This window comes from Ixodes scapularis, unplaced genomic scaffold (genome assembly GCF_016920785.2).
Source record: "Ixodes scapularis isolate PalLabHiFi unplaced genomic scaffold, ASM1692078v2 PGA_scaffold0__279_contigs__length_252992795, whole genome shotgun sequence".
NCBI lineage: Eukaryota > Metazoa > Arthropoda > Arachnida > Ixodida > Ixodidae > Ixodes > Ixodes scapularis.
The window spans coordinates 137,636,880-137,649,497 of NW_024609835.1; the positions used below are offsets into that span (position 1 = coordinate 137,636,880).

General features: G+C 43.1%; 1 protein-coding gene across 1 annotated transcript in view; it reads left to right on the forward strand.

Annotated features, from left to right (window-relative positions):
- The first annotated feature begins 3,261 nt into the window (after nucleotides 1-3,261).
- LOC121837457 (Down syndrome cell adhesion molecule-like protein Dscam2) overlaps nucleotides 3,262-12,618 on the forward strand; it is a 64,027-nt gene continuing 54,670 nt past the window's right edge. Inside the window, exons 1-4 of the mRNA XM_042293063.1 lie at nucleotides 3,262-3,316; nucleotides 3,422-3,601; nucleotides 5,794-5,864; nucleotides 8,598-8,844. Coding sequence (XP_042148997.1) covers nucleotides 3,262-3,316; nucleotides 3,422-3,601; nucleotides 5,794-5,864; nucleotides 8,598-8,844 — 553 coding nt within the window. The remainder of the gene's footprint in view (nucleotides 3,317-3,421; nucleotides 3,602-5,793; nucleotides 5,865-8,597; nucleotides 8,845-12,618) is intronic.

The following is a 12,618-nucleotide window of genomic DNA, read 5'->3' on the forward strand; positions in this document are numbered from 1 at the left end:
TAGCGCTGACTCTCGTGACGCCACTGCTAGATAGTGAATCTAATTTGTAAAAATAAAATAACTTGCCGCACTAAAAAAAAGGAAAGAAAGGAAAGGAAGTTCTTTGGGCAGTCATATTCTTCTCAAAGCTAGCGAAAGTTTTTGTGATAGAGGAAAACAGAGAACGTTAGCAAGGTGAGAACACATTCTTTTCCTTCCACATCCCCCCCCCCCCCCCAACAACAATTTTTTTTATTGGAGAACGTAGGATCTTAAAAGTTTTACTTCGTAACTTTTTGACTAAGGCAAGTGTTTTTTTTTTTTTTGTTTTTTTTGCATTTTTAAATATTTTATTTACCTCCAGCCGAACTCGGGTAAATTAGAGTTGTAACTTACAAATCCGAACTTTCGCGATTTTTTGAAAGTCCTTTGTGGTATCCACAAGCCCAGTGTTAATTAATATTGCTGCGTAACGGGTTCGAACGATTGGGAGGCGAATGTTTATACCGCATAAGCTTCACGCGCCGGCAGTTCGCTAGTAGTCGTTACGGACCTTTGTATTACTCACGAGATAGCGTAGTAAACAAGCAGTGGCACAAAGCAGAACATTCTCTTTTCCTTTTCATTATAAGCCACCAGCAACCAACACCGTAGGTTTCGTCCGTAACTCTCCGGCGAAAAATGAGCGGAGCAGAGCTTCGATCTGGGGGTCGGTGTCCAAGGCTTTCCAAAGTCCACTCGTCGAACAGCGTTCACCCACACCTTCTCCGAATTCCGATCCGTTGGAAACTTGTGAAAAAGCACCTCCGGGTTGCGCAGCGGGTTGTTGGAGCAGCACAGCGCTACAAGTTGTACTCGGCATATTTCGAGGAACAGCCGGGCAGTCTTGGGCGCACCGAGTTGCTCGCTAAAACGAGTCTTGAAGTCCTCACAAGCAAATAAACAAAAGGCTATATCGAAGCTACACGCGCTACAGATAAAAGCAACGTAGTCACAAGCCGAAGTAGCGGTGGTAGCGGCACAAAGAAGCGCGCGCAACGGGTGCGCCGTGAGCCCGTCCGGAACGGAGAAAAAAAAAAAAAAGAGAACGACTATGACGTCACGGTCCAATGTTGCTTGAGCGATCGGCAACCCGCTGCCCGCCCGCTAAGGAGCAGCGGTTCGCGGCGGGTCGCATTTTTATTATCGGCATTAGTTGAGAATGCGGCGTCCCACGGCCGTAATATTTTGGCTGGGGTCGTATTTTGTGTCACTAAAGCGATACCAGTAATTTAATTCATTTTGAGTTTTGGCCGGAGTTGCCCTTTAAATATGGCGTCCAGTGAATACCCCCTATTAGCGGCGACATGTTTCGGTGGCGCCCTCGCGTGGTTACCTTTCGTGACGTCATTACCTTGCAAACAGCAAGTTCGATGGTGTTTGTAACTGGCACGGCGGAAGCTTGAAATAATAGCGTTCTTGAACCAACACTGTCAACACCGTCGAAATTGAAGTCCTCACGTTCCTGTTATTTCCGTCAATGAGAACTGCTTTGCTGACGTCAAAGTGAGCATTCGGCCAATCGTGGAAGGCCGACCACCGCGATACTTTCGATCGCGCACGTCGCCAATACTCCGTTCACCCTTAAAGCCCTACGACCAGTTCGCGCTTTCCACTTTTTTCCCGCGTCCTCCTCTCCTTCCTTCTACCCTGTCTACCGTTGCCGGTTTCCTCCTCCCCCATGGTGAGGAGGATCTTCTGCCTTGCAGAATCTCAAATCTGGTCGTCGGCCTTTAGGCTGAGGTTACAGCCAAAGCTACAAGCGCGAGCTAGCCCGTGCTTCTGGCTTTAGAGAAGTGCCTTTCTAGCGTGAGTGTTCGGTCTGGGGGAGCAGAACATTTCAAAGCAGCGACCTTGATCTCTTGTGCTTGTGGCATTGGCTTCAGTCTCAGCTTGAGAATGAACAAAGTATATACGTACTCCGTTTCATCTTTAGTGCAAGCGAAGTAGAAACTGCAATAGTAACGCGGCATTCGCACTGGCGGTGTAACCGCACTCGCTAAGCGGTTCCAATCGTGGCTGTTTCACAAATTCACGCGCATTTGGTGATGAGACCGACAGGGTCCGCTTCGCGGTTGCAATTCGAACGCCAGTGCAAATTCGGCCTAAATCCGAATCTTTGAACGGATCTGGTATGTAAGCGCGCTGGTGAAGTGAAAGCGTCGTTTAGGGCAACGTGTTCATGCTTTCTACACTGGTTTCGCTCGTAATTATGACGAAATAGAGAGAGATTTACACTGATTCCTCATGCGCGAACTGTGGTTTTTCGTATCACCCAGAACCACCGGAGCCTCCAACCCGGTTCAACGTGAGCAGTGTCAACAGCCGGTCCGTAAGCTTGACCTGGGCCGAGCCTTACAGCGGAAACAGCCCCGTCGTCTCCTACCTGATTCAGTTCAAAAACGTTTCAGGTGAGAGAAAAGTTAAGCCACTGGCTGCGCCGTGTTAATGGCGGTATAAAGAGCTGTCTGAAGCGGATGTCATTTGCGAACGTAGTACAGTTTAATAAAATTTGGGGTTGAGTTAAATATCAGCACGCCAGAAATAGGGGCCCTGCCGATAATATATCAAACTTTAATGTTTTGTGGATAGCTTCTAGCAACTATGATCAAAACTTTTTTTTTAGCAATTAGGCCTGCAAATTGAGATTCATAATCGTTTTTCTCAATCTCAGTTAGATAATTGTTCATTTTCATCTACATTGATGGTGGAGCTTGAGGGAAAAAGCTGTGAAATACAGCTTGACAAGGCCCTCGATCTCCTACATACGCACAGCAACAAAAATACAGGAAAAAGAATTACTACTTTATGCACAAGTACAAAGCGGGTGGATAACATACACACACAACACACAAATAAAAAATATTCAATAATCCTGGAAATATTAAAAAGACTGCCAGATCACTGGCAGTTTAAACTGCCAGTGATCTGCCAGATCTGCCAGGTTTAACTGCCAGATGACTGGCAGTTAAACCTGTCTAGGTTTAAAAAAATATTCTCTAAGTTGGTTAAATGACAAAACGATGTAACACGTATTAGTTATGGCTTCGCAAATCAGAAGTATCGTAATATTTGTGTTCTAGTCCTATTGAAAGCCCCCCCCCCCCCCTTTTCTTTTAAGTGTGTGCGTGTAAGGGGAAAAGGGTGGAGGGCGGGGGGGGGGGGGGGGGGGGGGGGGGCAGACGACAGTTTGCACTGAAAATATCGCAAATGCGAAACCGGTTAAATACTTGTTTCCCAATTATGAAAAATTTCCACAAGTGCTCACTTTCAAATTTCAAGGTGGTCACGCCGAGATGTATCGGCAAATGTTAAACCTTTCATAAAAAAAAAAAAAAAGAATCCAATGAAACATAACTTTTAACTTTAATTTTCATTGCATTACTTTTTTTTTTTTTTCCAGCGAGCTGGTCAAGTGGCGAGTCATCAGTTCACAACGTTACTGCGGGCCGTGACCAGACATCGTGGACGGTGCGAGGCCTACAGCCGGCCGGGACGTACCACTTCAGAGCGGCCGCCGCCAATGCCCTGGGTCTCGGGCCGTTTACGCAACCACCGCTCCTGGTCGTCACCGATGAAGAAGGTCTGCCACTATGCACTCCTGATAATCCTTTGCGTCGGTTCACGGCATTAACGGCGCTGCATAATTTTGTTTAATTTTGAAAAGGAGTCGTGACGACGTTATACCCGTAAAATTACATAAAATACTGGAAGATAATTATTAAAGGGTTCTATGCAAGATTCGGGTGCCCGCATTCACCGTTTTCTTATCGCTTTTTTGTTTTCCGCTCCCCATTATTATTTTTCCGGGATTAAAATAAAGAATTAAAAAGAAAATTTATTTTAATTATACTCCTGCAGGAGCAGCAGCATTTTATGATATCTTAATCGGCGCATGGGATCCCCTCCCCATGCCCAATTAAAGATCAGAAATTTGTTGTTCTTGTTGGTTGCTAGCGGGCACAAAATAGACTACTTGTCTTTGAGGCTATTTTATTACTCGCATAGTCCCTGATTCGGGCGTGTAGCCGCTACAATATTAGTCATTTATGTGGGAGTGAGGCTGTCCTACTTCCTTGTTAATGTGAACACCTGACTTTTTGACGAAGCTGGAAAGGAAAAGAGTGGCCAAGAACACCGCTAGCGTCCTTGTCCAATCCTTTATCTTCGCATTTCTTAAAAAGATTCAGTTGTCTACACTGGCTCAACAAAATGCCCGCAACGCACCTCCCGCACGCGCTTGGAGCTGACAACGCCCTACGATACATAGACTCCCACGAGCACACCGATTTGTGTGCACGTGTATGCTCGCGAACCTTCTGTGTAACCAAGTGTGGTTGACATGCCGTCAGATACGTTTATTTCATCCAATAGATAAATGCTGAGCGTTCATCACTTACACATTTCCGAATGATGCAGGCGTGTTCCATGCATTCACCTCCTTCTCATGGTGCGATATTACTTGCAATTCCGCGGCTGTGACGTCACTTCTGCGGCAAAACAAAAGCACGATGGAAGCTGCTGTGCCCGACGTCGCAGATGCGAACACTCAAGCAAAATCGCATCATGCGATAGAGGCTTTAGGTGCTGGTTTGTACTTTGAGACAAAAAGAAAGAGTGACGTGTTGCGATCTCAATAAAAATTGTTCTAATCCACGCGCGTGCCTTCCATTTACCATGAAGTGACAAAATAAAAACACAGAAATGCCTTTCCGCGAAGACATCAGTCCCGCGGAAATCTCTTTCTCAAAATAACTTGGGCTTTTCGTAAATAAATCTTGCTTTTGGCCAACTCCGTGCAACGGCGGGGAGTTACCTTCGTCAAAAAGACAAAGTACTAGTTTAACAATGGAAATATTTATGGGCACTATTCCTTTTGTTTTATGTTTTATTTATTACTACTGTCAGCCATTTCAGGGTTATTACACTGTAGAAGAAAAATACACAATGAAGCACGTACAGGGCGTTGGTGTTAACAGATTGCTCGTAAAAACAGACAAAAACGAGTTTACAGCGAGAAAGAAAGGCACCACGTGTACTAAGAGCAGTTACATATGCTGAGTTCATTGAGTGGCACATGCAACAATCTTTTCAAAATTTTCAATAAATGAACTCAGTGACGCTGGTGATACAGTGACATTCGGTAGCATATTCCGTTCTTTTATAGCTCTAGGAAAACAACTATTTATTTATATGTTTTGCAAAGAGGAAATAAAATAAAAGATCTCGAAGCCTTAGGTATCGATTATCCCGTCTAGCCGTTTCCGAAGTGTGATACTTAGAAATACTGTCTATACGTGCCTCAAGGCTCAAAACATATCAGTGCATCAAAATGCATTTGACAGCCATTTTGAATGAGCTTTGATGGGATCTCAATGCGAAAGGGATTCCTCATCGGGCATATTGCACTCGCAATATCTTCTTTTTATTTATTTTTTTTTCTGAAATGGAAATGTGACACGGTGCTGACGCGAGGATTCTAAAGAAAAAATGTCATCGCTGTCGGCAAGCACGTCCAACAATAGAACATCGGATCCCAAAGAGGGAAGGCTTCATTTACCTATCCATTTATTTGACCAAATCCGAGATTCAAAATTTCCAGACATCAAAATATTGAAGACACCAAAGCCTGCTTTTGAGTAAGTTAAGAAAGAAAAGACTAAGATTGGTTTCTTGACATAAATAAAAGAATATCCTAACACACTATATCACATTGCATTCACGTTTAATTTAAAAATGGTCGTGCCTAATGTTTTATAATTTTTTTTTTAATAGTTCCTGGCAGCCCTCCGACTGAAGTTTCCGTCCAGACCTTGGGACCTCAATCTATAAAAGTTACCTGGAAGGTAAGCAGATAATTTCTTCGTCATTCTATCAAACTCCGTCATAACGCAATTCCCCCCTCCAGAAAAAAAAAATATATGTATTTAAAGCTATTATTTAATTTTTATACTTTGGTAAGTTTTGCGCCCTAAAGCAAAGTTTTAAACAAATCGTCATCTCAGGCTTTTCTAAATTGTCACTCTGTAGCCATAATAAAACTCCTATTACGTGTATTTCTTTTGTATTCAGCTACGCAGATGAGCCTCAAAAGCATTTATCTCATTTACAGTGTTTTCATCTAGCGTGTTTCTTGTGTTTGAGTTGTACGTCCTAAAGGTCTGTCCTGGCGTCCATTTTCCAACTGAGTGTTTGGAAAGCTAATTATTGTAATCAATAAAGACAGCGAGCCCAGCAAATGACGAAACCAATGATCGCCTTTTAGGTCCTCAACCAACGTTACTAGAACAACTCAGTTGGGAAACTGCCATAGAGCCTGCCCTGAAAAAGTGGCACCGATCCGTACTCGAGAACCAAGCTAATGGCGATCGCAAATCTCATCCTCAGCGGCCACCCGGGGAGCCGCACGGCTGCTCTTATTGGTTCGGGAGTATCGCATACGATAGCGTCCGCTGTGACTGTTCTATTTTGGCTTCAATCGGCCATTTTGGTGCCGAAACATATACGGTGGAAGGGGTTTCAGTGACGCCAATCTTCAACTACCAAATGGGCGCGCTGCGAATTACTACCGAAGTTAGGATACGCCCAGGCCGGAACGTTCTACCTGAAATCACCGGTGAGACATGGCCGTATAAAAACAATATTAATTGTGCCACAAAATCTTTTAAACTAAAGATTTTAGAAAATATCACGCGCCCCTATCAGTTTGTACTACACTCCAATAGAAGTTACTGCGAAAAGTTTTTTCTGTTTGTTTTTACGCAAAAACATGCTCTCTAGAAGCTGATGGTGACCACAGTAAAGAGACAAGAATCAGCCGATATCTTGGCACCTCGAGCCTGGGAGTTTCGGTATTCTGGGAACATTAGCCATATAAAGCAACTTTCATGTTTCAACTCGTCGCTAAAGCGTGGCGCTGTTATCGTATTTAGCTCGGTCTCGGTGGACGACAGGGGCCCAGGTTTGAAGGGTGAGTTTGCCAACTTAGTGTTTTAATAACGTTGCCCTCAACCTTCAAGTTTATTAAACTCGAAGCGTGTCTTGGGCAATAGATTTAACCGAAAGGTTTAAGAAACGCGGGATGCGGCAAGTTCAGATAATCATTATATATTACTTCGCAGCCAATCAGATTCCGATAAGAACGACGAAGAACCAATCCCGAAGCAAGAAGCGTGGACATAATTAGCAATACCCTGCTTTTCTCGAGCTGTCACTACATAAATTAAGGTTCTTACTGAACACACACAAAAAACAAATAAAAAAACAGAAAACAAAAGACAAAACAATAAAAAGAACACCAATATCAATGCCCTTGCTCAGAACCAAGACATGCACCGAGATGATGATTTCGTCTTTATCACAATCGCCCTTGTTTATATTTTGAAACTAGATAATCTTATATATAACTGAAATCATCGATCAATTGGATAAGAGCATTTGTAAAACCCACAAATGCTTCGCAGTATATTTTTTTATAAATAATTTGTTGTTACCATAAGCCAGTTACTAACAATAGACTTGACACCACAATGTATTTATTATAAAGCTGGCTTCACTATCTTTTGTTTGAGACATTGACTCACGTTTTAAGAAATAAAAAAAAATAATTTTAAAAATTCCTGTTTGAAACGCCCGGAAAGAAAGCAATTCAAGAAAACGGTGGTATATATGCAACGTTTTGTCTTTATAGTCATCTTTGTCGTAGAAGAAAACTGGGCTGTGTGACTGCAGTTGGATGAACGTGTCTGTGCGGGTAATGTTTCGCCGTTTGTAGTCGATGGCGAAACTGTTGACATCATTCGTGCACTTTTTGTAAGTTAGATCTTTTGTTCTCCGTACTGTACTTGCAGTCTTCCCAAAAATACCATCTGGTTTAACTTTCTCCTTTATTGGAAATGTGATTATGGACCGCTGATCTAGAGCTGCAAACATATTGCTTGCCGCCATCATAGGTGCAACTGATGCGCATGAGTTGAATACTGACGAGGGTGGACTGTTGGTCGAGTTGGTGATTCACAATGGTTCAAAAGCGCAACGGGACAGAAAAGCGCTGTGTCTGTGTCTTTTTTTCAGTCTGTTGTCCTGTTCCGCTTTTTAACCAGAATTGAATACGTCGTTCCGTGCGCTGGATATCTAAGACGAATTACTTTAACGTCGCCTGCATGTTTCATTGTGCGTGCTACACTTCTTTGGCAATAATGAAATTAAATGCCAAGGTGCAAGCGAGCTGGACAAGAATGACGAAAATAATCCCCGGAGAAGGGGAACAAGAAGGATAAAGGACAAACAAAAATCTCCAAACACAACTAGGTGTCTGTTTATATTTGTGTTTGTCCTTTGTCCCTCTTGTTCCCCTTCTACAGGGAGTATCTTCGTCGACTTCTTTGGCGATTTCTTACGGGCATAATTTCCGGTCAAACTTGAGCGACCCTCGTATATATCGGATCTGGTTCGAAATTGTCGTAAACTATATACCTCGTTTTCTTAAATGCAAACACATAAAAAAAAGTCCATGATCGCTCTAATGGAGTCGGTGCATATAACTTCACTCCGCGGGGTCGTAATGCAATGCGGCGCAGCCCCCGCTGCCGGAGCTCCGGCATGGCCACATCAAGGGCTACTACGTGGGCTACAAGCTGCACAACTCGAGCGAGCTGCACCTGTACAAGACGGTGGAGGCGAGGGACGCCGACCCGGAGGCCCACGGGGAGTGCGTGCTCAACAACCTCAGGAAGCACACCAAGTACAGCGTGCTCGTTCAGGCGTACAACGCCATCGGCGCAGGACCGCGCTCCGACGAAGCCGTGGTCCGCACGGCTCAAGATGGTGAGCGACGGTCCTGCTCTCTCTCTCTGTCTCGAAGAAGTACTAGAACACAAGGAAACATCACGCTTTCGTGATTATGAGGATAAATTAGTTTGAACCGAAGAACATGTAATCAACTAGTGAAAATGTAACGGTACTCTCCTTCATTCGATTAGTCGTACATTACAAAGAGCGATAGTAGCAACCGCTGAAACAGCTGCTCAAAATTACGTAAAAAGAAAACTCCTTAGAGCATGGCCAGAAATTTGTGACAAGCTGTTCTAGTTCACTTATTTACCGACACGTGGCGTATTCACCTTTAACTTTTACGTCGTGTGCAAATTCCCGCCAAACCGAAATGCGTTCCGCGTGCAATGAATAAAATTGTGAAAAATAGAAAATAGAGCTACGTTATCAGAGCTTCTCAAACAGTACTACAGAAAGGGGGAAGATCAATTGATGGACAGCACAAAGAACACGCAGAGAGCGTGCTGACGCGGCAGTAAAACCCGCGCCAGTGTTGGTGGTTAATTCGACGAGACGGGTTGTTTGTGTGTGTCAGTGTGTGCGTGCGTCCGTGCGTGCGCGTGTGCGTGTGAACGCGCGCGCGTGTGTGTGTGCGTGTGGTGGGGGAGAGTGTAAAAGCAGCCTGTGAGCGCATTTTGAGGCAAACAAACGCAAGACGGGCGCAAAGAGCGGACGAGCACGCCGTATCAGCGCTTCCCGGTTGCAAGAAGTCGATAACACTATTATTCCGCGTTTTCATATCTAGCGATATGGAAGCAAAAAAGTCAGATCTGCGGAAGAATTCCGAACAAGTATTCGAAAAACTACCCGACAATACATACGCGATATTTTTGGAAAGTTGTTTGCAGATTGGCGAGTGTGTCGAGTAAACTACAACAAAAAGGATCCATATTTTGTGTTGCCTAAATTAGGCTTTCATGAACTCCACAACCATCGTATCGCTACACTGCCTCCGCTGAAGTCATCAGGAGCGAAATATTCTCTTTGGTATGACCACTTGCTGTGCTGATGTCTGGCTTCCTTTTTTCTTGGGATTTTTCTTGAAATTGGTAAAACTGAAAAACTCCGAACTGAAATTTTTGAATTAAATGAAACCCCAGGTTAACTGGAAAAATTGCTTTATTTCTGTTGACCCCGAAAACAAACCGCCCTTTTCCGCGAGGCTGCTTCCTTCTGCTGCAATTATTGTTTCTACATGGGCCACTTAGTGATAACTGGCGCGAATAGCATTGTGTGTTGTAAAAACGCGATAGATGTGCAATAGCTTTTACGACGTAAGCCCTGATAAACCCTGCTTTCTGGTCGACACCAGAAATAGATACCGAAAACAGAGAACTTTGAAAAAATGAACACCCAAAGACACCCTTAAATTTAAAAAAGAATACACAAAAATACGGAACCTTACCTATAAGTTATAACGAAATCTAAAAGCTGCACCAACATATAAGAAATCCAGCTTATAATTAGGATTCTGCGTTTTCGGAGTTTATTTCTGCTTAAAATCGCGGAGTGTTGTTTAGTGCTTATTTTTTACCGTAAATTCGGAGTTCTTTGGAGCTTTCTTTCATCGTACAGAGTTTTTCGGCTTTTTCGGTGAAGTGAACGAAAGGTTGAAAACAGCAGTTTGTGAATTTAGTAAAAGTATCCTTTTCAATGAGAAACGTGTTCGACGATTCCCCTTTTTTAAAATAGAAGCTAAACGGAAGTTCTTTGTGATCATACAAACGAAAGTTGATACTGCGAGGGCCTGAAAAAGGCCTGCAGTTTTTCAAATAAATAAATAAATATTAGATATAGAGAAGTAGAGCAAGACTTGTTCGAAGATCCCTGGAAAATATTAAGACCAGTAGGATTCATAGCAGTTGGCGGTCCTGAAAAATCTGAGTTTTTTGGGTAAATATAAATATTAAAATATTTTACCGGAAGTATTTTTTCGATTTTATCGAATTTGTCCGAAAACACAGAAGCATATTTATAGTACTCACGTCCGCCCCAGAAACCAGAATACGCCTAATATATTTAGAAGCCTTTATTAAGTAAATGGAGGAAGGATCTCCACTGTGACGATAAAAATAAAAAGTCGGTTTAATTATGCGAACTGTGTTAAAATAGAAGGAAATAATGAATTATTTATTTTGGAGGTACCGTTGAACTGTACCCGACCGTCATCTCGATCCTTTCAGTGCGAGCGATCTCTCCTTCCTCTTTCTTAGTTTCTTCCGTGTCTATTTAGTCTCCGGAAGCTTGCACCTTCTTTTTCTTAGTCTACAATACTTAATGATATCCCCAAACGTACAGAATTACGCATTCAGAACCCGTCTAAAACTGTACCGCGCTATTCATATAGTCTCATTCTCGATTTATTAGCGTGTCAGATCTTAGGCAACGTAAGTTCATTCATCCTCTCTAGACTCGTCGACTAATCTCGCTCTTTTGCTTACTTCATCGGTTCCTTCAAAACTTCGGTCAGTCCAGTTCACCTCTTTTGGAACCACTGCCAAGCGGGGCAATGCCAGCTCCAACGGCAAGGCTAAGTCCGTCCTGATATTTTTTATAGCGTTGCTCCCCCCCCCCTCTCTCTGTCTGTCTCTCTCTCTCTCTCTCTCTCTCTGCCTCTCTTTCTTTCTATTTTATTAAGAACCACCGGATTCTTTTCGTAAAAAGCAGCGAAAGCTTCCAGCGAATATTTCGTTCAGCATCCATCCTTTCAAAACCTCAGCACTTCCTCGTGCCATCCAGAACTCAAACGATCTTTCCGACAATAATTGACACCATATCAGATCGCAAAAAGTTGCGCGGTGCACTGGTTAACAGTTTCTTTCCACCAGGCTGGCACTCAACAAACTGAGTTTTTTCTTCTGTTGTTGAGCTATTGTAACCCTTACATTGTGTTCTTGCTCCCAAGGGCTTACTTATCAAAGCACGTTTATTCCGATTATCACAAAACGTTCGTCTGCCGTCGAAGGAATATTCTAAACTGTATCTTTGTTTTTTGTGTGTCACTATTGGGCTTATTCACATGTCATCACTTTTTACATTAGTGCTACATACCTCTTCCGCGGCAGACGTTTTCAGCGCTCAAGAATAAATAAAGTTGTGGCTACGCTTTCCGTGAGAAAGTCAGGAAATGCATGAAATACATTTGTTTATTGTTCATTTTTGTTTATTTATTACCTACAGTTCGCCCTTGGGGCATTATTATTCTTGTTTATTTATTACCTACAGTTCGCCTTGGGGTATTAATATTTAAATGGCGGGGAGAAGTTCGCACAAATATGTGGCTGAGGACTCGAGATTGCCTTTTCGAGTAACCAGTCACTTCGTTTGTTTTGACGTTCGCTCGCTATGTAATACTTCACCTCAGCTTTCAGGCCCACGTGACAAACTCCCACAATTCAGCTCAAAACGGCGTTATGACCATATCAGGAGTTCTTAGTACTTATCAGAAATTTGCACACGCCACCACGTTTTTGGAGCATGACATAAGAGCAGTAGTGAGGATTGCTGCACCGAGATTGTGAAGATTATTCACATTTCAAGAAACAGGCTGCTGCGCATGTGCGTTGTATATAATCAAAAACACGTACGTGTGGAAAAATACAAATGTTGTTCTGTCAACAACATGAATGATATTGCCTTTTTCACTTCCGCATAATTCCAGCGTAACTTTCTGATACTCCTATCAGAAAGATAGTTCCAAAAGTGCAATGCAACGCCGTTCTTATTCTAATGTGTGAGTACTACTCCGCTGACACAGCGGCTACCGAG